Genomic DNA, 22,829 nt, shown 5'->3' with positions numbered 1-22,829 from the left:
TTGAGATAATTCAACAACAAAAACATATAAAAGGGTCTAAGAAATGTATAAATTACGATTTACAATTACAGTGAAATTATATTGAAATTGAAATAATTAATATCTCACCTATATTCGTGTTAATTATAATCCAAACACTTTTATTCACCACACTTTTTTCACAGAAACTAATAAATCCTTATTTTTAACAACAAACAGTAATAAATTTAATATGTTAATCACTTTAAATAAAAAAAGCCTCCTCAATAATTCAAATACGACCACCATGCTTAGTCTACTTAATCTTTCTCTTGAAAATGCTAGTCTTTTACTCGATTACCATGGCAACCGCCGTAAAACGTCTGGATGACTCCCAATATGGCGGTAAATATTTAAAAATTTTAATCGAAATTATGAACTAATTAATAGTTTTTTTTATATATAATTATACAGAATTATAGACAATTTTATCTATTATATTTTTTAGTTTTATATTATAAAATATCTTGTAACAAAATTCAAATTGGGTGACAAGTTCTATTGCACATGACAGGAAAATAATGGCAGAGTGATCCAATACTTATTTAATTTAAAAATTGAAATTGTGAGCGAAATAAAAGTTATTTTGGATGTATAAATATATAAAATTTTTCGCTGTTCGTTTTATTCATATTTCCGAATACAAAAAGACGAATTTTCTATTATAATTTTCAGTTTTATAGTATGAAATATCTTGTAACAAAAAAAAAAACATGCGTGACAAGTTATATTGCACATAACAGGAAAGTAATGGCGGTGTTCTAGAAGTACATACAGAGTGATCCTATACTTATTCAATAAAAAAAAATGAAATTTGAAAAATTGAAATTAAAGTTTTTCTATTATATATAAATATATAGAAGTCGAGATGGGTGACCAAAAAGGAACAAGTTGAACTTAAATTGAAAATAAATACGGGTGCGAATAAATAAGTACATACAGGGCGATACTGTATTCATTTAATTCTTCATTAATATTATACAAATTTTTTTGAGTTGTATACGAGGTATGATCGAAAATTTGAGCAGGTACATTTTTGTTAAAAAAAAATGATTCAAAAAATAGAATCTTTATGTAAAAATCAACTCAATTATATTATCTACTATTTTCAAAATTGCATTAGTATTTCAATTAGATGGATGTTTGTTTTTTCTATTCGTGATATTTCGTTTTCAAAATTTGTGGCGTCAGAAATTGATGTTTCCAAATAATCATTCCCTACGTCATTCAATTGTCTGTATCAATTTATTCCGATTTCCAAATGTTGCATAAATCAAATTACATTATTAACTTGAAGGTTATACGAGTTTTAATGAAAATTTTGAATAAATTTTCATAAAATTGATAAAAAGTGTTGAAAATCTATTATTCGACAAATGATTTCGTTATCTACAGCCATATTTACTAATTGGATTTTATGATTATTTTCAATAATACAAAATGAATCATTTTAAATTTATATTACATCACAAAAAAAATAATTTATAATAATTTTACAATTTTTGAAAATAATTATAGACTTGATTCAGGCTCCATTCTATTGTATTAAATTTGAAAAGTAGCAACCAACACGATAAACAAACCAATATAATTTTCAATATTATATCAAATATTTTTAATCTGAAATCAAATTTAAAATTTCTAATCAGCTTCTTAATCGACAATATTTTTCTTATTCTTACCTTTGCAAATGCTTCTTTTCCGTCTGACCTGTAGGATCCATACTTTCTTTCATAGTGTATTTGACAGTTCCATTTTTCATATCAATTAAAAATTTACATAATTCTTCATGAGACAATTTGATCCGAAAATCAAAATCTGGGTTTGTTTTCCTCAATTTTTTTAGTATATTAATCATTTTGTCATTTTTAAATGTGAAATTTTGTATTGTGAAAGGCATTAGTATAACAGTACTTATATATAATTTTCTTTGTATTTTGATCACCCTGAAATAAAAAATAGACCTCAACAACAAAATTCCCAATATAATAATTAATATTTTGATATCGAACTCTAAACATTTTTTCCAACTTTCTCTAACCATTGCAAATGATTTATTAACGAAAAACTCGTATGTAAATGTTTTTCATAACGACAAAAAAATTCATAAAGAAAAATAAAATTTCGTGTACAGCGATATTTTTATAAAGTTAAAATTCATGTTACGGTCCTCTCCAAGGACTAGTGTGCGATTTAATCCGTAGATCGAGCGGCGCGACGTAAAATAGTCGAAAAGACTACGGTATTAGAACAAGTTAGTAAAATAAATATTGGAATAATTAATTCATAGAATTAAGAGGCTTAAGGTTAGTAAACGATTATCTAAAATTATTTCATATACACTTAATAAAACATAAAAACATTCAACTTTATACCATAACATAACCTCGAAAAAATCATTTTCATTTGTTTACATTTATAATTATAAGCCTTCAATAATGAACTATTTCGAAAGATAATTTTTAATTAAATATTATTTCAAAATAATTTAATAGTTTGTTTTTTGTCATTGGTAATGGACGTAAAAAATGATAATTTTTAGAATAACCACGTCTTAATTGCATAAAACATGTTACATACTTATTATTGAATATCCCACCAGGGTCGGATCCAGGAAGGGCCAATTGCCAACGAAAAAGAAATAAAAAAATCAAAGAATCAACTTCAGCTTAAACTAATATTGATATTGTTTTTATAATTATTGGCTGTTCGAGCCATATCTCTGGATCTGCTCCTGTATCCCAAAATCAATCTTAAACCGATTACTTACATTGTTTTTTTCCCCATCAATTTCAAAACAATATCGAAAAACATGGCTGGCAACATTTGATAGAATATCGACTGTAAATAATAATTATAATAACTAGAAGTCAATGAAAATCTCGGATACCACAATACATTTGGTACCGGTAAATCTATAACAATACTCCTTGCTAATGTACTAAAAGGTTCTTGGGTTAGATTTATAATAGGCTGGGTGATATTATAAACTTCGACTTCATTGCAGTTGCTAAATATAAAAAATACATAAGAATTTTATCAAATTTGTTAAGTTTCAAATCCATACGAACTAACACTAAATAAAAATCCCACCATATTTGGCAGAGCTGTAGGAATCGCCCGTACTATATTCATCTGGGCTAGTTCTCAGTCAAAAAATAGATAGAATATTTTTGTCAATGCTAATGTATTAAAATTTATCTATAAACAATTGTACTTATTATTCCAAATTATGTTGACCTTATTTAAACTTTACTCGTTGTTCGTTAAAACAATTTCGTTTGTAATCAATTCTACCTAACCTAACCTAGCCAATCACTTTTGCTTTGGACTTATATACTAATTATTATCTATAATTTTGTTACTCATTGTTGTTTTCTTCTGTATATTAAAATTTTATTTTATTAGTTTGATCTTTATTTAGTTTTTACACGCTTTTGTCTACAAATTTTGATAATTTTTTGACAATAAAATCATTTTTCTCTCCATATCTCCTTCCTTGTAATACGCTTTTCTTTTATGGCCTGTCTTTAAAGGCCTTGTTTATTATTTGGTGCTGGTAAACATACCTACTATATAGGCAACAAACAGTTCACATTTATTTATTGTTTAGTTCGCGTAGATTCGAAAAATATTAATATAAATATATACGCTTCTAAATGTTCTTCATTTTAGATCTCTTCTGATTTAAAATTGGTTTTTTCATAATTATTTAAAGAAAAATGAAAATTTGTCGTTTCCACTTCTTTTATTTTGATTTTTGATATTTTGGTAAAGACGAAAAGAAGTCGAAACGTCAAATTTTCATCTATCTATAAAAAAACAAAGAGACCTAAAAACATAAACATATCAAAAGATATAAGTAATAAGTAATTAAGGAAATTTATATATAAACTTACGATTCAGTATAATTATCATATGTGGCCAAGATGATTGCTTTTATCACCAAATCTACAGGTATATAGTTCAATTTAAGATCTGGTTTACTTAAAGATGTCCGTAATAATCCTGTGATTTTAGAAAAACGATTTTTAACCAAATAGCACAAAGTAAAAATAATATTAATAGTATAATGATTATTTCTATAATTATTAAACACGAACGAAGAACAAAACAACTTGAAAATTATGAAATAATCAATTCATTTTATTCAAAGAATAATTTACCTTTCGCAGCAGCTAACATTAAACTCATGGGACCATTTAAGTTGTCATTCCATCCCGCAATTGGTTCATCCAAAGCGTTTATCACTAAAATCCATAATATATGAACAAGAAAACTCATAATTTTTTTATCGGGAAACTTTTTTATTATTATCAAATTGTGAATTATTTTTTCGGTGTATATGACGGTAATTTAGTTTTAATTAGCCCCGTGAGATGAAAGAACGTGATGTGTTTTGGACCAAGACATCTTTTTGTGAAATTTGTAAACGTGATCAACGATTCAAGGTGCCAAAGATAGCAGCTCAGATTAATGAATCTTGAGTATTTCTACAGTGAAAAGGATATTTAAAAAAACGCCTTTTTTGTGAGGGTGGCAATTAAAGCGTCAAACTAAAATTAAAATTGGGCTAAAGAACATAAAAATCATGAGTCAAAGCTTGAGCATTTTTCAAAATTGTAAGAAGAGTATTTGACAAATTTGGAGACGAATAGTGGATTTAAAGTAATAATTTGAATTTGAGACATATGTATCTCATGTATCTCAACTCGATTGATAAATGATCATTTTTCGTCAAAAATATTACAGAGAAAACCAAACTTTTTTTAAACGTTTTTTCTTTTCAAAATTCTGAGTTTATTGAATTCAAGAATTCTCAATTATTGTAGAGAAGATGTTTTCGTTGAAATAAATGAAATGAAATGATCTGTTAGGCTAGATGAACGTAATCGCCTTAGATTGAATTTTGAATTTACATCGAAATACAGAAAATTTGTGTGTATACAAAGTTATGATGATGTGATTCAAAAAATGAAAAAAATCATAGTGACATTTTCGAACATGGTTTGGGTCGAGGGAATTCACCTTACTTTATATTGTGAATTAGTATAATATGATGAAAAATGCAATGAAAAGTCAAATATTCGACAATTATTGGATGAAGAACTCACCTATTGATGGTCGAGTTATGATGGCTTTTATTTTCCCTTTACACATGTCATTTACGACTTGTTCTCCTAAACCTTTAGCGAAAGTATACGTATTAACATGGGGATAAATATATTTTTCGGTCATTATATGTAATAATTCCTTATCGCAGGTTTCGGCTAAAAGTATTGCGTCTCTCCAATCGCCATGCGGTGGGTATAATTTTTCATCAACTTCATAACGATCCCCGTTACAGTAAGCTGTAGAAACGTGCACCAAAATAGTCGGATTCTTCAAATCTAAAGCTAATTGTGCGATTTCTCTTGTTCCTCTGATGTTCATCAGTATGGATTCGTCCAGGAAATCATCGAAACGAACGGAAGCTGCTGAATGATATATTATATTGACATTATCTACCAATAATTGTCTATCCGAATCGCTTAATCCTAAAGTAAACAAGATGTTAATAAGAGAATGTTTTTCCCAATAAGAAACGAACCTAAATTTAGTTCTGCTACATTTCCTTCGATGCCTATTATTTTATCAAGTGCATCAGGATTATTTTCCCTTATTTTATCAAATACCTGTAAGATTTAAAACTTGTTCGCCCCGTATGCGATTAATAAATCGATTCTTATTACTTACCTCGCCATCTAAAAGTTGTTTTAACCTTTCCTCAACGTTTCGACCTCTTTTGGATCTGAGTAAAACGTAAATTTTCCCGATTCCCGGACAAGATCTCAATAATTTTTCAATCAAAATTTTTCCCATAAATCCAGTACCGCCTGTTATAAAAATATTTTTCCCTTCGAAAAATTTCGCTACACTCATTTTTTGGAAATACTTCGCGATGAAACTAAAATAAAAATCGATTTTCTACCCCAAATAAAAAGTTGTAAATATCCGACTCGAAATAAATGAAATTTCTAATGATATTCTAACCAAAATTTGAAATTATTATTCTCAAAATTCATGCATACGATATAGATCTAACAAAATGATTGATTTTATGAAAAAATCAAAATAAAAACGAAAGAAAAAAATGAATTTGTAATAGAGAAAAAATTGACAAATTTAGGGTACATTAAATTTTACTTAAATGGCACTCGATATCGAAATAATTTGTCGAACTCTATATTAACCGTCAGAATAATTGTTTTTATTTTTAATACCTCTTGAGACGTTTCTAGAAATGTATCCACAACTCGTTAACCACCAACTCGGAAAAGTAATGAAATCAGGTAGAAATTCAAACACACATTACTTTCGTTTTGGATCATAGATAAAAAAGAAAATAAGAAACCTTTGACATTAATAATGTTACTTGACCTTTGAAACAGAGAAAAATTACGAACAATTGGATAAATAGTGCAAAGTATCAATTTTTGACGCAGCTAATTTTGTAAAAGAATTTTGGAATTAATTTTCATTCAAATGCTTATCACGTTGTTCACAGATATTTCGACTTTTCGAACTTTTTGACATATTAAAATACGATTCGTAACCAAATGAAAAAGGAAAATCGCTTCGTTTACCAAATAGAAACTCAAATCAGCGCGTCAAATAAATCCAGCTGCTGTTCTTCCGTGAAACGGGTGCAGTTTTACGGCTTTTGAAGATAACTTATTATTCGATGGAGCTTTGAGCCTCTTAACAATCTTTGCGAGGAACATCGTGATGAAAATCCTGGTTAGAGATCGAGATAACCTTAAGATTCGAAGCTGTTGAGCACTGAACCACTTTTAAACTTGTTTTTCTTCAAGCAAAAAATATTTTGGGGTGTCCTACCAAGCCATTCCTCCTGGAGACATCTGTGTACCAGATGCCTCCATTATTCAATACAGCGGGTTTGGGGTTACCAATCCGCTGCTCCAGCTCAGTGATGTGTGCTTCCAAAACAATTATTATCAACAATCGTAGGCGTCATTTACGTGGCCGGTTGAAGGTAAGAACTTGTTTGTTCAATATCCGGCGGTTTTATTTAAAATAAAAACTATTTTTATTAAATAACAATCTAATACAACAACAAATAAATTTATATAAACAATATAAAGATATTTTCAAATTTACAAATTAAAAAAGAAACTTTTATATTATGTAAAAATGGATTATTTACATTTCTAACAATAGTATAAGAAGAAAAAATCATCATATATCATGTTCTATAAAAAAAATATGAATTTTACATTCAATTGAACGAAAAAAAAAATTGATATTAGATATCAAATATAAATCTGATATTTTTATGCAACTGAATACGTTCTAATGAATATTGGTCGATCGTTTGTTGGAGTCATTTCTCGATTCCCTTCTTCTGATAAGTGTTGTTCAGATTTTGATGAGGCTTTCACAATAACCTCCTTCAATTCTTGTTCTAGAGCCGCCTCATTAGACTGAAACAAACGACGAAAACTCAACGTTCCAAATAATAATAAAACTGAAAATTTTAATTGAAAATCAATAAAACGTTTATAGGAATATGTCTCGACAACGGCTAAACCGATTTGGCTTATTTTGGTCTTGAATTATTAATGGAAGTACAAGAAAACGTTTAAAAGTTGATTAAATACGAAAATGCTCGGAATTAAATGAAAACAATTCCGTTTTCATCGATGTTTTGTCACGAATTAAATTTTTGAACGCTACCGTAATATTATATGTATATATACAAAGTTTTAAATGCTCTGGAATTGTCTGTTTTACCACCTCGCAATTTGTAGTTAAAATAATAATCAGTTGCCATCATTGGCTGTGAAAAAGATGATGAATAGTGTCATTGAGGCATTCGATTTTAAACGTTCACAATTTCCGGTTCGTCTGGACTTTGTGATGACCATAAATAAATCGCAAGGCCAGTCCGTCGTACATTTTTGGTACCCAATAATATTCTTATTGTTATTAAATTACGAGGAAAACATTTTTCTACAGCCGAAGAAGCGATTTTGATAGAAAATAAATTATAAATATTTGTTAAGTAGAAACTTTTGCGTTTTAGTAAAAAGTTTCATCTTTTCTTTGAGAAAACGCCGATAATAATAATAAATAAAGTTTTCATAGTATACGGAAAATATTATTTCTAGAAAGTAACTCTGAAAATTATTTATTTCCCAACTTCTACGGGGTTGATGTTCACATCTTATTTCCGTTAATAAAATAAACAAAACGTCCAACGATACACGAAAAATATTTTCAACTATTAATAAACTGTTTGATGTCTGGTATGTCCAGCATCACAAATTTTTATAGTTTTCTATAATTAACTAACTAAAATTTATAATACAGGGTGTGGCAACCACTGGGAATCGCGAGTAATCTACTGATATAAAAAATAACCCTCAACTTACCCTTAAAAGTTTCTTTTTTCTATGAGAGGCGTAAAGTAACGATACTACGTATAAAAACATTATAATAAATCCGCCAACGAGGGCAGATAATCTTGAAGAACCATAAACCACGGCGTGGTATACACCTAAACCTACCAAAAATATAATTATTCCAGTAGCTAAAGCCCTTCCGGTACTGCGTCTTTCTTCCTGTAATTAAATCGAGTATTTCATTGGAAATATACAGTGTGGAATCGCTATAACGCTTTGAATATTGATAGTTATGAGTCATCGTTTTGCAGACAAAAGAATCACTCAAAAAACTTAGAATAAGAGATGTTGTGCTTTAATTGATCGACTTTTCAAAATATTTCGAGGTTTTTGAACAAAAAAGAGTTGTTGTAAAGTCTTTTTCTCAAAGATTAATTCGTAATAAAAGAAGATTGAGTTGAAACGTGACGTACTGTGAAAAAATAACATCAAGCACGAAAGGACGTCGAGGTTGAGGAAAAAACGGAAAAAGAGTGTCCGCTTTTACTTTAAATTGATACCAAGAATGTTTCTAACAATACAAGCATCGATAGAAAGATTGTATTCGTTGTAATTGGTGGTATCGTGTTTTTTTTAGTTAACTTACCCTTAACAAATCATCTGATTCTGTCACCGGCACTTCAATAACTTTATCTTTTTTACGATTTTTGTTTTTAACGTTTTTTTCTACGTCCTCGACGATGGCCATTATGGCATCTTTAAAAATCACACATGTCGGTTCGTATAACTGTTTAAAACTAACATCAAAATTCCAAATATTCGATCGTGGAGGTAATAGAGATGTAAAGTTAATAAATCCGTAGCAAATGATCAATTAATGATTTTATTTAGTCAATATTGTGGAACAGAAGGTCGGCGAATATATAAAATTGATGCGTCACGTTCATTTCTAACTACAATATTTACAGAAGAGGCTGATAAATAGGTGTAATCATTTCCCATCACACCAGATATGATCATAATTCATAAAAATATTTCCACAATGTAAATATACCTCAATGAAAATATTCTGAATAGTAAAATATGTATTTGTTTATAAAAAGTATTCATACTAAAATTAAAGTGAGAATAATTAAATTTTTTGGATAATAAAATGGTAAATTCATTCATGTACACAAGTATTGTGAAGTTATTTTATTGTTGAATTTATGATTAAACGAGTTTTCCTTCTATAATAATTTTTCTTTGTAATATTGGTTGCATATCTATTGACGCTAGCTATAGTAGGTGTATCAAATATGTAGAAAGAAAATTTAATTTAGATACTACTTTCCATATTCTATAATTTTAAACAAGTTATTTTTATATCTTTGTAGTCCCAGACCGAATTTGGTCTCCAAAAGTTTAATTCGAAAAGGATAAACGTAACAATCCACTCTTTGTGATGTTGGTTGCATAGTTGTTGATGCTAACGAAGATGATTGGTAATTCAATAATTAAATATTGTATGAGTAATACCTAAGATTTATTGAAATAGTGGAATAATATCTGAAAAGAGTAGTAGAAATATATTTTTGTCGTATATATTCTTCTAATACAAAATTCCAAACATGAATAATTACTAAACTAATTAATTTAATAATATAAAACTTGATGGCTTGTTGTCTTACTGAAAATTTATTTTTATATTCTACTAATAATAAAATGGTTTTTTTTTTATCTTAAAACAAACTAATTTTTATTCAAGTCTTGATTTTTCAACAATGTAATACCGCTTGCATAAATGTTGGCGCTAGCCTAGACGATTGTAGTGTTGGTTGCATAGCTGTAGGTTGTATAGTCGAGATAACGAAAATTAATCATTAATATCGTACGAAATTTACCTAAAATTGATATAAATAGTAAAATAACAACCTGAAAGAATGACTTTGATATGCATTCTCATAATTATTCATGGTATGAATAATTTCAATTATAATTGAGGACTAAATTGATTTAATTAACAAAATATTACGTTGTCGAAAGACTGGTCACGAATTATTATCGAGATACTCAACTAATAAGGAAATAGAGTCGTTTCTTTAATTTCCAAAACCAATTTCTCATTTGATTTTTCTTAATATTTTAGAAAGTAATACTGCTTGCATAAATGTTGGCGCTAGTCTAGATGATTGTAGTGTTGGTTGCATAGCTGTAGGTTGTATAGTCGAGATAACGAAAATTAATCATTAATATCGTACGCAATTTATCTAAAATTGATATAAATAGTGAAATAACAACCTCAAAGAATGACTTTGATATGCATTCTCATAATTATTCATGATATGAATAATTTCAATTATAATTGAGGACTAAATTGATTTAATTAACAAAATATTACGTTGTCGAAAGACTGGTCACGAATTATTATCGAGATACTCAACTAATAAGGAAATAGAGTCGTTTCTTTAATTTCCAAAACCAATTTCTCATTTCAATTTTATGTTTAGATGATTATAGTGTTGGTTGCATAGCTGTTGGCTGCATAGTAGAGATATTTATAGCTGCCAAACAAGTATTGAACAACGTGGCGTGTTCAAACCTGAAACTGATGATGTATAGATCGTGTACTTACTAATTTAGTGGTATTTTACAAGCAATTACGCTAAGTACTTCCGGGACCATCATCGTAAAATGGAGTGACGATGTACCCACTAAAAAATTTTGAATTATTTAGGAAACGCCCCTGTATACCGCATACTGTATAGATATTGTGTGTCCTTTTCTTTCGATTAACACGGATATACTTTGTCACGGTATATTCAAAAGAATTTATTGTTTCTATGCAAATCAATTAAGCAATGAATTATTCCATGATTAAATAAAATGTAAAAAGGATTAAATATTTCATGTTAAAGGATGTCACAAATTCATTATCTCAAAAAATTGTTTCTAGTATCAAATGTATCTTTTTCCATTTCAATCTAAATACGAGATTTGATAACATTAGTTGTTGTGTACAAATCTCAGCGTTAATATGGATGCGCTCTTTTCCTCAGTCTCAGCCAGGGCCGGATTAAGATTTATAAGGCCCGGGGCTAAAATAATGACGGAGCCCCCTTAAGGAATTCGGAAACCCGGAAAAATTCACAAAATAATATCAATTCATTAGATTTGTGGTATCAACACATCAAAAAAAAACAGAATGATGTCCAAATGATGGGGCCCGGGGCTATAGCCCCCCCAAGCCCCTAGGTTAATCCGGCACTGGTCTCAGCTCGTCTCAAACACTCATTGCTCACGGTTTAGAAACATACATAACATTCTCCATGTCTTTACTATCACTACTTTACTAAGTTAATTTTTGACTTTATTTTTTTCCATTGCTTATTCGCCTGTATGTTCTTGTTTGTATTATGAATGTTTTAAATGGTTATACCAGAGGTGGGGAACCTTTTTACCATTAGAGCCCACATTTAAATTAGGCAGCAATAAGAGAGGCCGCATAAGCTGATTGACCTAAGAAAGCGACTTTTGTGAAATTATTATAGTTTTTCTGTAGATTCAACAATTTATTGCATTATATAGAAAAAATATAATACTACAAAATTTTAAATATAATATACATATGAAATAATATAAAAAAATTGTAAAAGAATACAATAAAAAATATTTTTTTATTCACTAAGTTAGTGACTTATTCGGCTTTGTTTTTTGTTTGACAGTAATTGTATATTTGGATCAATCTTCGTAACACACAGCTTTAATTGATCCTTCAAATGTGCATCTGTAATTTGCGTTCTTAAATATGTTTTTATTTTTGACACGAGAGAAAATGTTGTCGCGCAACAGTAGAGGTACTTCCGAAGCAGGAAAGTAAACGGCGAGCACGTTCTCGAAGGCATGGATATTCAACAGCATTTTTCCAGATTTCTATGGGGATCCTTTTTAGCGTTAAAAAAGGGATTTGATGATACTATCTTCCCCTAAATCAATTAACTCCATTTGTAGTTCTACAGGAGCCTCGGATATATCCTTTTGAGTGTGGTTCAAATGTCAGTTTCATAGCAGGAGTGTGCTCGTTAGTATACTCTTCTATTAAGCAATCCAAGACACCTACATATTCATAGAATATTTTATTTTCACAGTTGTGCTTATTTAACATTTTAGCTAGCTCCGGGAAGTGTTGTGCAGATATTTCCGATCGACAAAGCAATGTTTTCAAAAATGATAATTTTTTTCTAAACGCTTGGATATTTTGCCACATTTCATAAATATACCCCGTTTTACCTTGCAAGTAAATATTTAAATTGTTTTGTTTTGTCATCATATCAGACAAAAATGAGAAATACTTCTGATAGATTACATTGTTTTAATTGTTCTTGATAAAAGTTTAAAATTTGTCGTCGCAAAGACAAAACTTTTATCAAAACCTGACCTGTTGATAGCCAGCGAACCTTGCAGTAGTATGGTAGGTCAACACTATACGTTTCCTCATTTAAAGAGAGCATGACAATGGCAATGGTTCTATCCAGAGTGTCTTGCAAAATGGTAGATTTTGCTGATGCAAAATGCAGTGGAATGGTATCAATTTTTTCAAGTTTAAGTTTTCCTTTTTTAACAAAGCAACAAATCCTTCTTTTTTGCCTCTCATGGAAGGTGCGCCATCGGTGCAGACACTGACTAAATTACTGACATTCAATTGTAATTTATTACATACTTCTTTGAAGTTTTCGAAAATATCGGCTCCGCGAATTCTTCCAGTTAGTATATCCAACGCAAGTAGTTATTCGTAACATTGAAAATCTTTAGTTATAGCACGAATAAAATATAAAACTTGGGCCGTATCTGTTTTATCAGTGCTTTCATCTAAAGCAATTGAAAAATAAACATCTTCATTTTGTATAGGTAATTGTATGAAGTTGCTCTGTTACATTTTGCGCTAATTCGTGCTGTCGATCTGTTACAGTTCTTCTTGAAAGAGGTAATTGTTTGTAGTTGTCGACATTTCTTGGATCTAACATACTCATTGCTTCAACAATGTCACTAAATGGTTTACCCTTTTTTCCAAGTATATCTGTTATTTTATACGTAACAGCAACTGCAGCGGAATTTTGATTTACAAAGACACTAAAAGATGCCTGTTGATGATGCTTCTCATTTTTCAATTTTTGAAGTGCAGCTTTTCGTGATTCACCTTCTAAAGCGAAATATTTATGTTCTTTATGAGTCAAGTAGTGTTTATTTGCATTCGCTTTTTTTTAAGTATTTAAAACTGTATTGTACAACAAACACATCATTTAATATTTCTCAACAGTAAAGAAAAAATCTAACTCCCATTCTACATTAAATGTTCTGTTTTCATCACCTAATTTTCTTCTCTTACTATTTGACATGATGGATAAAAAAACGAATATCGAATAATATCTTTAACAAAGTTTATACTTTCTAAAAATACAATAAAACCGTGTAACTGTTGTAAGCACGCACTGTTAACTACAGTTTGCTGAAGATCGCAACAGGGAAGCGTTGAGAGATGAGAGTCAGAGAAGCCAAAGTAAGGTGTGACCAGTGTTGCCAGAGCTAGTACAATTTTAGTACATTTTAGTGTATTTTATACGCTAGTACATTTTCCCATTTTTCTAATACATTTTCGCTGCGTTCGCAAATATAAAGTTATTTTATATTTTCGTTTAATAAAATAAACTAGAAATTGTACTAGATTGTAACAATAATTAGAAAACAGAGCCAAGTTGATTTATATTTAGATCGTGAGATTTTTGTACTGCATTGCTAATTTTATCGGTAAACTTTATATAAATTTTTCATCCTTAAAATAATAATTGACACAGTCTATAACATTTTTGGAAAAAAAAATTTAATTTAAACCTAGGTTTATACATCTTTCTATAATTTTATGAAATTTATTTGAAGTTGGTACAATCTAGTACATTTTCTAGTTCAATTTTTACATTCAGCTTTTAAATTGTGGCAACACTGGGTGTGACACTCAAATGGGAGATCTGAAACCGAGTTTTGTTCACTTCTTAGACAAAGTAGTTGGCGCTGCTAGCGCTAATTTATGATGAATTGCTCTGTGTAATCGATGATGCAACCAATCAATATCGATTTAAACATATCGTCTGCTAGTATGTGGCTGCTCTGTATGACAAATTTTGTAAATAGTATTTTGTAACTTTAATTTATTTTCAAATAAATATTATACAGAACATTATTCGTTCTATATGTAAATTATATAAACATTGTGGAATTTTCAGTAAAGTGAAAAATTATTTATTTGGATATAAAACCAACATTTCGGCACATTTCGGCAATACTCTGAAAAAACCATAATTGATTTTTGAAATTCTGAAATCTTCGAATAAATAATTTATTACTTACCTAAAAATTCTACAATTTCTTAATTCCCAATATTCCTTCTAAATAAAAAAAGAAAAAAGAAAAAACACACACATAAGCCGGCTTTTTTTTCGTTTAGTTCATTCTTATTGCAACTTGGGGGCGCTAAAAACTGTTTAAAAAATTAACATCGAGTGACCGAGTCTGAAACGGATGGTCTGTGGGCCAGATCCTCACTCATGCGTGATAGGATCCGTTTCAGACTAGTATTCTGACGTCATGTTACAATAGGACTGTCTGGCGGGATTTTTCGCGCAACAGTCATGGCGTTGATGTGCAATAGTTGTTTGAAACGAACTCTACCATTTTGTACTAGGTGGCAAAGGGCCGCACAAGAACCTCGCGGAAGCCGCAGGTTCCCCACCTATGGGTTATACCAAGGTTTCAAACAGCTTGCAGAACGTTGAATACGATAGACTAAACTTTTTTTTGTACGATTATTTGTAAATTAGAGACATCCTCTATATCTACTCAATAGTATCATTTTTTATGCGAGGTTTAAATAAAAATTTTAATATTTTGTATTGTCATTGTTTATAGAGCTTTATCGTCAGACGACTATAATTTATTAGTAAGTTATTTTTTTTTTTTATAAAAATTATATGACAGACACATTCGATTGAAAAACGTATAGAAAAATAACTCTTCATATTCTCTAATCACCGTTATTGTTAATAATTTTTTTATTAATAACAGTTATTTAGTATTTTTTATTGAATTTATTAACAATATAAGAGATTAGACAATATAAATTATAGAATTAAACATCACGTATTATCTTGTTATATTGATTGTATTGGGGTTTTTTCAACTAAAATATAAAGGTTTATATACATAATTTAATGTATTATTGTTATAATATAGAATTTAAATAATGCATAATTACTAATTAATGAAAATTACTATTCGAAAAATATTATTAGGTATGTTGGAAAGATTGCGAAAGTCAAGGTTTTACATTATGTAATATTGGTTGCATAGTTGCATATATATATATATATATATATATATATATATATATATATATATATATAAATACTCTAAATACGATTCTTGAATAATGAATGTATGTAAATCTGAAAAACTCGAATTGATTTTCCGAAATTTGTATAAAATAAATCCGATTTAATATTTAATAGTTTTTTCGTTCATATTGATTAGCCCCAACAACTATGCAACCAATATTACATAATGTAAAACCTTGACTTTCGCAATCTTTCCAACATACCTAAAAATGATGCAAAAATAATATTTTTCGAATAGTAATTTTCATTAATTAGTAATTATTCATTATTTAAATTCTATATTATAACAATAATACATTAAATTATGTATATAAACCTTTATATTTTAGTTGAAAATATATATATATATATATATATATATATATATATATATATATATATATATATATATATATGGGTGGTCCAATATTATTCTATTTTATACGAGGTGTATATTCCACAATTTAAGTGTGTTTGACAAAGATGGGAAATTAATATTTAGAAAATGTATATAAAATTTATTATTTATAACTGATTTGAATATTTGTTGTAGTACATTTTTTGTTAAAATGAACGTGGTAGAATTTTTTGAAGGAAAAACAATTTTCGTAACAGGCGCGACTGGATTTATAGGAAAAGTCCTTATAGAAAAACTATTGAGGTCTTGCCCTGGAATAAAGCAAATCTACGTTTTACTTAGACCTAAAAAAGGGAGTGGTATTGAAGAAAGATTAAATAAACTCAAGGAATCGACTGTAAGATCGAAAAAATTTATAACAAAAAATAGTTTCATAACTTTTAGCATTTACAGATATTCGATTTAATCAGAAAAAATAATCCTGAAGTCCTTAATAAAGTGATAGGGATTAAAGGAGATGTTTCAGAATTGAATTTAGGTTTGTTAAATAATATTTTTTTGAAATATTTATTCACAAACAAATTAATTATAGGATTAAGCGATTCGGATAGACAATTATTGGTAGATAATGTCAATATAATATATCATTCAGCAGCATCTGTTCGTTTCGATGATTTCCTGGAAGATTCGATCATTTTAAATGTGAGAGGAACGAGAGAAATTTCACAATTAGCTTTGGATTTGAAAAATCCGACTATTTTCGTACATATTTCTACCGCTTATTCCAATACACATCAATACGAGCTTGAAGAACGGCTCTATCCTCCGTATGGCGATTGGAGAGACGCTATACTTCTAGCCGAAACCTGCGATAAGGAATTATTGCATATAATGACCGAAAAATATATTTATCCCCATGTTAATACGTATACTTTCGCTAAAGGTTTAGGAGAACAAGTCGTAAATGACATGTGTAAAGGGAAAATGCAAACCATCATAACTCGACCATCGATAGGTAAGATTTTTTACGTGTTATTTAATTTTTTCGCTTTTTTATCTCACTACATCAATTTACGAAATCTTTTTTTACGATTTGTAGTTGTTAATACTTTGGAAGAACCTATACCAGGTTGGAACGACAATTTGAATGGTCCTCTAGCTTTAATGACAGCGTCTGGAAAAGGTATAAGTTGATAAATTTTGAAAAAAAATCTTTTATTATACATTGTCGATCATGTATTGAAAATAAATAATCTATCGCCTTCTTAATATATTGTAAACAAGGCATGTAAAAATGACCAAATAGGTACTGTTGAACTACGTCATCAACATTCCTCTAATAGAATGTTTTATATACTTCTTGAGCATGTCGTCAAATATTCACTTATTCATTTAGCTTTCTCAATTTTTTTAATAAATTCTCAATCTGAAGAAACAAAAATATATATTTCGTTTTCGATTGGTGAATGTTATGTCTACGAGAGTTGCTACTTAAGTTTTGAGATATGGTAACACTGATTTGAATATGTCAAATCTGACATTGTCATTTTGAAGTTTAACATTTTTAATGGTGTTGACTATTTTTGGCGTTTTTAGATACTTAATTTATAGTGATTTGCCGACAGGGATGGGAATAGACGGCTAGAACAGCGTCGTGAAGATGTTTCTATCGAGTGTTTGACAATGTTTCACAGAAATAAAACCGTTTCGTAACTATAAATCAAAAGAACAATCAAGACCGTTCCATCTGCAGGAAAGGTTATTTAGGATAATTTTCATTGACTATGTTGAAAAGCGAACTTTAGAGAGAAAAAATCGAGCAAAAAAGGTCCGCATTTGACTAAGAATTGTTGTTTTATCAAGACAATGTACCAGCTCAAACATCCATTTTTGCAGTAACCAAATTTAATGAATTCAAGTTTGAATTGCTACATCATGCATTTTATTCGCCATTTTAGCTTCCTAAGATTATTTTCTATTACTAGACTTGAAAAAATGACTTTGTGGTCAAATATTTTCCAACTAGGAAGTATCGACTTATTGAACATCGCTGAGAAAAGTGCAGAGTTAAAAGAAAATTTTATTGAAAAATAAATATATTTTTGTGTTCTTTTTGTTGTGCTAGGTACTTCCTTGTACATCATTAGGTACGATTTATAAAAATTGTCGAATAGTGCCACACGAGTGTACTGATATTTTAGCAAAGGATTGAAAGTATGTTAAAAGCTTGTTGTCCTGCTGGAAGATGGTGAAAAATGGTTTTTAAACAATCCGAATATGGAAAATCAATAATTAGACTAAGGACAACTACTTAAATCTTCTAACAAAACAGAAATTTCAATCTAAAAGAGACATTAAAAATACAGAAAAATTGGAAACTGATGTTATTTATGGTTGTCATTGCATTAAACGGTGGTGGTTGATGTAGTTTTAAGAGATCTGAAGAACTGTAAAATAAAAATAAATGACAAAAATTATATTTTCAAATTCAAGGTATTCTACGAGTGGCTCTAACTAAGAGAGAATACACTCTTAACTATGTCCCAGTAGATATTGTAATAAAAGGGATTATTCTAGCTACTTATAATAATACCAAGAAAAAGTGAGTATGGGAATTTGAGAGTAATTTCAGTTTCAATATATAAAAAACTGAATTTTAGCAATAAGAACGAGGTTGAGGTATATAATATCACGCAATGTACTTTCAATACCACTCAAGGAAAATTTTTTTCAATGGCCCAGGGGATAAGTCTCAGGAAACCGTTGCCGAACCTCCTATGGTATCCAGATTTGAAACTAACTGCTTGTTTTTACAACTATTATATCCAGTTTATTCTATTTCACATTTTACCCGGATTTTCACTCGATCTTTTATTGAGATTAATAGGCAGAAAAGCGATGTGAGTACTTTGTTATTAACAGTACATGGTTGAATAATTTTATTTTTAATAACCCACAAGATAAGAAATAGTTTTCGTTTTTGAAAATATTATTTTTTAGGGTTGTACGAATTCTAAGAAAAATCTTCATGGTTATGTATGTGTTAAAACATTTTGTACTTAAAAATTATTCATTCAAAAATGACAAAATGATCGAGATGCAAAAAAAACTGAAAGAAGAAGAACGTGATTTTTGGTATCCACATGAATTAACTGAAAATGAAATTTTTTCTTATATAACTAAATCAATAACAGGATTAAGTTTATACGTTCTAAATGAATCTGTCGATCCTACAGGACGAAAGGAATTGAACAGACTAGTAAAGTAAGTATAATATATTGTTTATTTTGACATTAAATATCACAATTACCATGTTCACCACATAATATCTGATTTTGAAATCATCAAGTGAAGCAATCAAATGTTGAACGTATGTCTGAATATCTTCATCACGACATTCTACCTGCCCCTGATCATATCTGGATCAGGATCTTTACTTTTCAGAAATTCTAAAACTGCAATTGAATATGCAAGTTGTTACAAGTGACATTCGCTGGACTCCCGTCGAGTTTCCCGTTAACAACTTTGGGAATCACTGATTTATATATATTTGCAAAAGGTTAAATACAAACAAGTATAAAACCAAATTTATTTTTCTCTTTAATCAAACATCATTCCATTTTGGTTAAATAGAATAGCTCAAATCACTTCTTTGAGATATCCAAAGATGTGAAAATCATATGGTGATAAGTCTGGAGTGTTTGGGCATTGTCTCTATAACATCTGTATAAGAAAACTCTTAGGTTCGTTTTGTTTTTATTTAAATTCAATTTAACATACCCAAAAGAAAATTAGAACGGATTTATAGCTTGGTTTTTCTTTCTACTGGGACTAATTTAGTCATTTTTCAAAATTTATTGTATTTTTTAGGTTTTGGTACGCAGATATTTCGTTAAAAATATTTTTTTCCGTCTTATTGATTTGCTTACTTATTGTTAAAACAAATTTCTTAGGAATATCGAGAAACATCTTGGATTATTATTTTGAAAATACTTCAACCACGGTATCAATGTGAATAAAAAGAAATTCGCTATGGCAGGAAATAAGTTTTTCTCATTTTTATATTTTAATTTTAATAAACGGAATTAATAATATGAGTTATAGTTTCTTTACAGCCTTCAACTCCATTTTTAAAAAAATTATATGAATGTCAAAATGACATCCGAAACAACTTCATTCAATAGACATTAAAAACTTCTAGATTATTTTAATAAATGTCAATTACAATACGGTTCAATGGGTTGATATACGAGTGCTATTTGAGTTGTTTATAGATACTAGAAACATTCAAAAAATTTAAATTGGGACATGATTTGGGTTTTTACTTACTGTAAAAATCCTTGAAGCAAAAATTCTTTGTGTAGAATTAAAATATATTAACCTGAGGTTAATTAATGTATTGATGCATTATTTCTATTGAAAAAATGATTATTCAATGCAAATTTTTTATACGTGTATCATTTCCTGTCGAAATAAAAACTTTCGAGTACAATAGGAATGTACATATGTAGTCTGATAAACTAAAAAATTTACCTGAGCGTTTAGCCTAAGGCAGATCTTATTTAGGATGTTAATCGCCCTTGTGCAAAGTTCTAATGTACTCCCCGTCTCCTATACTCCATAATATGAAAAAAACTGTGGAAATTAATCAAAAAACCACAAAGAAATACCGAGAACGGCCATATAGATTTAATACATATTGAATATCCTAAAATACAGTTCCCTTATTTAAACAGTAACATTTAGTTTCGCTATTATCTACTAGAAAAAGTTGCCGGCGCTTCTATAGACGTAGAAATATTAAAATTATTATTTTGGAGGCAGAAATTGAGTATTTTTTTACAAAAGATAATTTTACACAATTGCAAGATTATTTTCAAGGTTTTACTCATTCTTTTTAATTGAAAAAACGATGCTATTATAATATAGAATTATGACACATGATTTGGAACTAGAAAAATTATTTCGAAATAAAGAGAGTATTAAATTAAATGGAAAAATTCTCATAATTGTTTAATAAAAGAAATTTAATAGTTGTTGATATCAATTTCCATAGCTACAGCCTTGATATTATACCACATTAAAATTCTTAAATTTGCAAATGCACTATTTCTGTTGAAGGACAACTTTTATATTAGTACAATGATTGTATTTTTTACGCTTTAACATAAATTTATTTTTGTTTTGGTTAATGTAAATTCTATTATAACAAACCTTCGCTAATTAAATCATAATGATCAAATTTAAATATCTGTAACATTTCAACCTCTTTTATCACAGAGGAAATTTAGTAATAAAAATAATAATAATATTTGATCCTACTAATCAAATATAAACCAAAAATTGACATTTTTCATTTTTTAGTAAAAAATTAAGTTCCACAAAAATTTGATTTTAGAATAGCAGTGGCCTTTCATATTTTAATTAGTTTTAAATGAATCAAATATATTAAAAACTTTACGGTTGACAACCGTGAATATATAGCACGCTCCAACTAAGATGCAGTTAAAGCAAATGAAACTTTAAGGTTAGGAAAGAAGAAAAGTCACTGGGGATTAGATCTAGTGTATAAGTTGAGTGGTGAACCAATTCTTGAATTTTATCAATTGAAGTTTTAGAAGCTTATGGAAAAGCATTTCTTTTTGTTTCAAATAAGGACGCTTATTTGTGATTTCTACCAATAAGCTTAATAATTTGTCCTATTGAACCATTTTGGTTGATCCGGTTGTATATTTATGTTGTGTGTGAATATTAATACAATATTCTTTTACCAATTTTAAGGACACTTATACTATATTATAGATGTTAAAATAAAAAAAAAATGTTTTTTATTAAATTTATTTTCAAAATTGTGAAATGAAAACAATAACAACATAATGTAATGGCGTGATGACGTTTGAAACAAAAATCAAATGTAATTTAATTTTTACATATTTATTGGACTAGAATATTACAAACACTGATTGGTATTTTATCTATTTTTGAGTAAAACAGATCTACTTTATTTTAATTACGATTATTAAGTACAGTGGCGTATAACCCCAGCTACGCCACTGGTTAAATTCATGACCACAGCACAATAAACACAAGTATTCAAGTAAAAATCGATTCGACAACCAGCATTACAGATTGTAATGGGTATTGCCTGTATATCAGTGATTTCAATGAAATTGTAATAAGAAAAGTAATTAAATTTTCTTTTTTATATATTTTTCAGCATTTAAGTAGTTTGTATAAGATTTTGAAAGTTTTTTCTACCTTTTTTTTATCAAAATTTACAACTAGATGTCGTGGAATGATGAAATCATTGATTCCAGAAGTATATTAAAAACTTTTTTTGATAAAGGCAGTAATAAAATATTTAAAAAACTATATAAAAATTAGTGTTAAGCTAATATTGGACAATATGAATGAGCCGAAGAAACTAAAAATATATTTATTCATTATACTATGTGTTTTTTATACAGTGGTCGTTAATGTAATTATAAATAGTGCAAATACAGGGTTATTCAGAAAAAATGAGCATAAACTCCTATACTAATTATGTATAAGATGATAAATTGTGAAATTCAGTGTTTGGGAAACTTACAAATAAATAAATTTGAATTTGTTCCGATTGGTTATATATATATATATATATATATA

The 22,829-nt window shown here is 28.7% G+C and overlaps 3 protein-coding genes across 7 annotated transcripts; 1 reads left to right on the top strand and 2 right to left on the bottom strand.

Moving 5' to 3' along the window:
• Nucleotides 1–1,463: 1,463 nt before the first annotated feature.
• On the bottom strand, nt 1,464–6,405 carry LOC130896026 (putative fatty acyl-CoA reductase CG5065). 2 transcript variants are annotated; one of them, XM_057803762.1, is made up of 10 exons: nt 6,282–6,390; nt 5,755–5,965; nt 5,609–5,693; nt 5,133–5,555; nt 4,185–4,268; nt 3,918–4,026; nt 2,917–3,028; nt 2,789–2,859; nt 1,701–1,964; nt 1,464–1,638 (listed from the first exon to the last, which is right to left on the bottom strand). In XM_057803762.1, the coding sequence occupies exons 2-10, from the start codon at nt 5,938–5,940 to the stop codon at nt 1,512–1,514; spliced, it is 1,461 nt and encodes a 486-aa protein (XP_057659745.1). In that variant the 5' UTR covers nt 5,941–5,965; nt 6,282–6,390; the 3' UTR covers nt 1,464–1,511. The 2 variants fall into 2 exon arrangements, with proteins under 2 accessions (XP_057659745.1, XP_057659744.1); XM_057803761.1 differs by having other exon boundaries at nt 2,789–3,028; nt 6,282–6,405.
• On the top strand, nt 2,030–20,281 carry LOC130896025 (putative fatty acyl-CoA reductase CG8306). Of its 4 annotated transcripts, XM_057803756.1 has the most exons (10): nt 6,503–7,054; nt 15,363–15,393; nt 16,380–16,581; nt 16,638–16,722; nt 16,777–17,199; nt 17,284–17,367; nt 18,678–18,786; nt 18,845–19,084; nt 19,185–19,448; nt 20,055–20,281. In XM_057803756.1, exons 3-10 carry the CDS (start codon nt 16,396–16,398, stop codon nt 20,197–20,199), a joined length of 1,536 nt encoding a protein of 511 aa, XP_057659739.1. In that variant the 5' UTR covers nt 6,503–7,054; nt 15,363–15,393; nt 16,380–16,395; the 3' UTR covers nt 20,200–20,281. The 4 variants fall into 4 exon arrangements, with proteins under 4 accessions (XP_057659742.1, XP_057659739.1, XP_057659741.1 ...); XM_057803759.1 differs by lacking the exons at nt 6,503–7,054; nt 15,363–15,393 and adding an exon at nt 2,030–2,324; XM_057803758.1 differs by lacking the exon at nt 15,363–15,393.
• On the bottom strand, nt 7,073–9,334 carry LOC130896027 (uncharacterized). Its single transcript, XM_057803763.1, has 3 exons — nt 9,070–9,334; nt 8,454–8,642; nt 7,073–7,502 (listed from the first exon to the last, which is right to left on the bottom strand). Exons 1-3 carry the CDS (start codon nt 9,169–9,171, stop codon nt 7,353–7,355), a joined length of 441 nt encoding a protein of 146 aa, XP_057659746.1. The 5' UTR covers nt 9,172–9,334; the 3' UTR covers nt 7,073–7,352.
• Nucleotides 20,282–22,829: the final 2,548 nt, after the last annotated feature.

This window comes from Diorhabda carinulata, chromosome 6 (genome assembly GCF_026250575.1).
Source record: "Diorhabda carinulata isolate Delta chromosome 6, icDioCari1.1, whole genome shotgun sequence".
Classification (NCBI taxonomy): Eukaryota; Metazoa; Arthropoda; class Insecta; order Coleoptera; family Chrysomelidae; genus Diorhabda; species Diorhabda carinulata.
The sequence above is the reverse complement of the archived record's forward strand: the minus strand, read 5'-3'. Positions and strand labels throughout refer to the sequence as shown.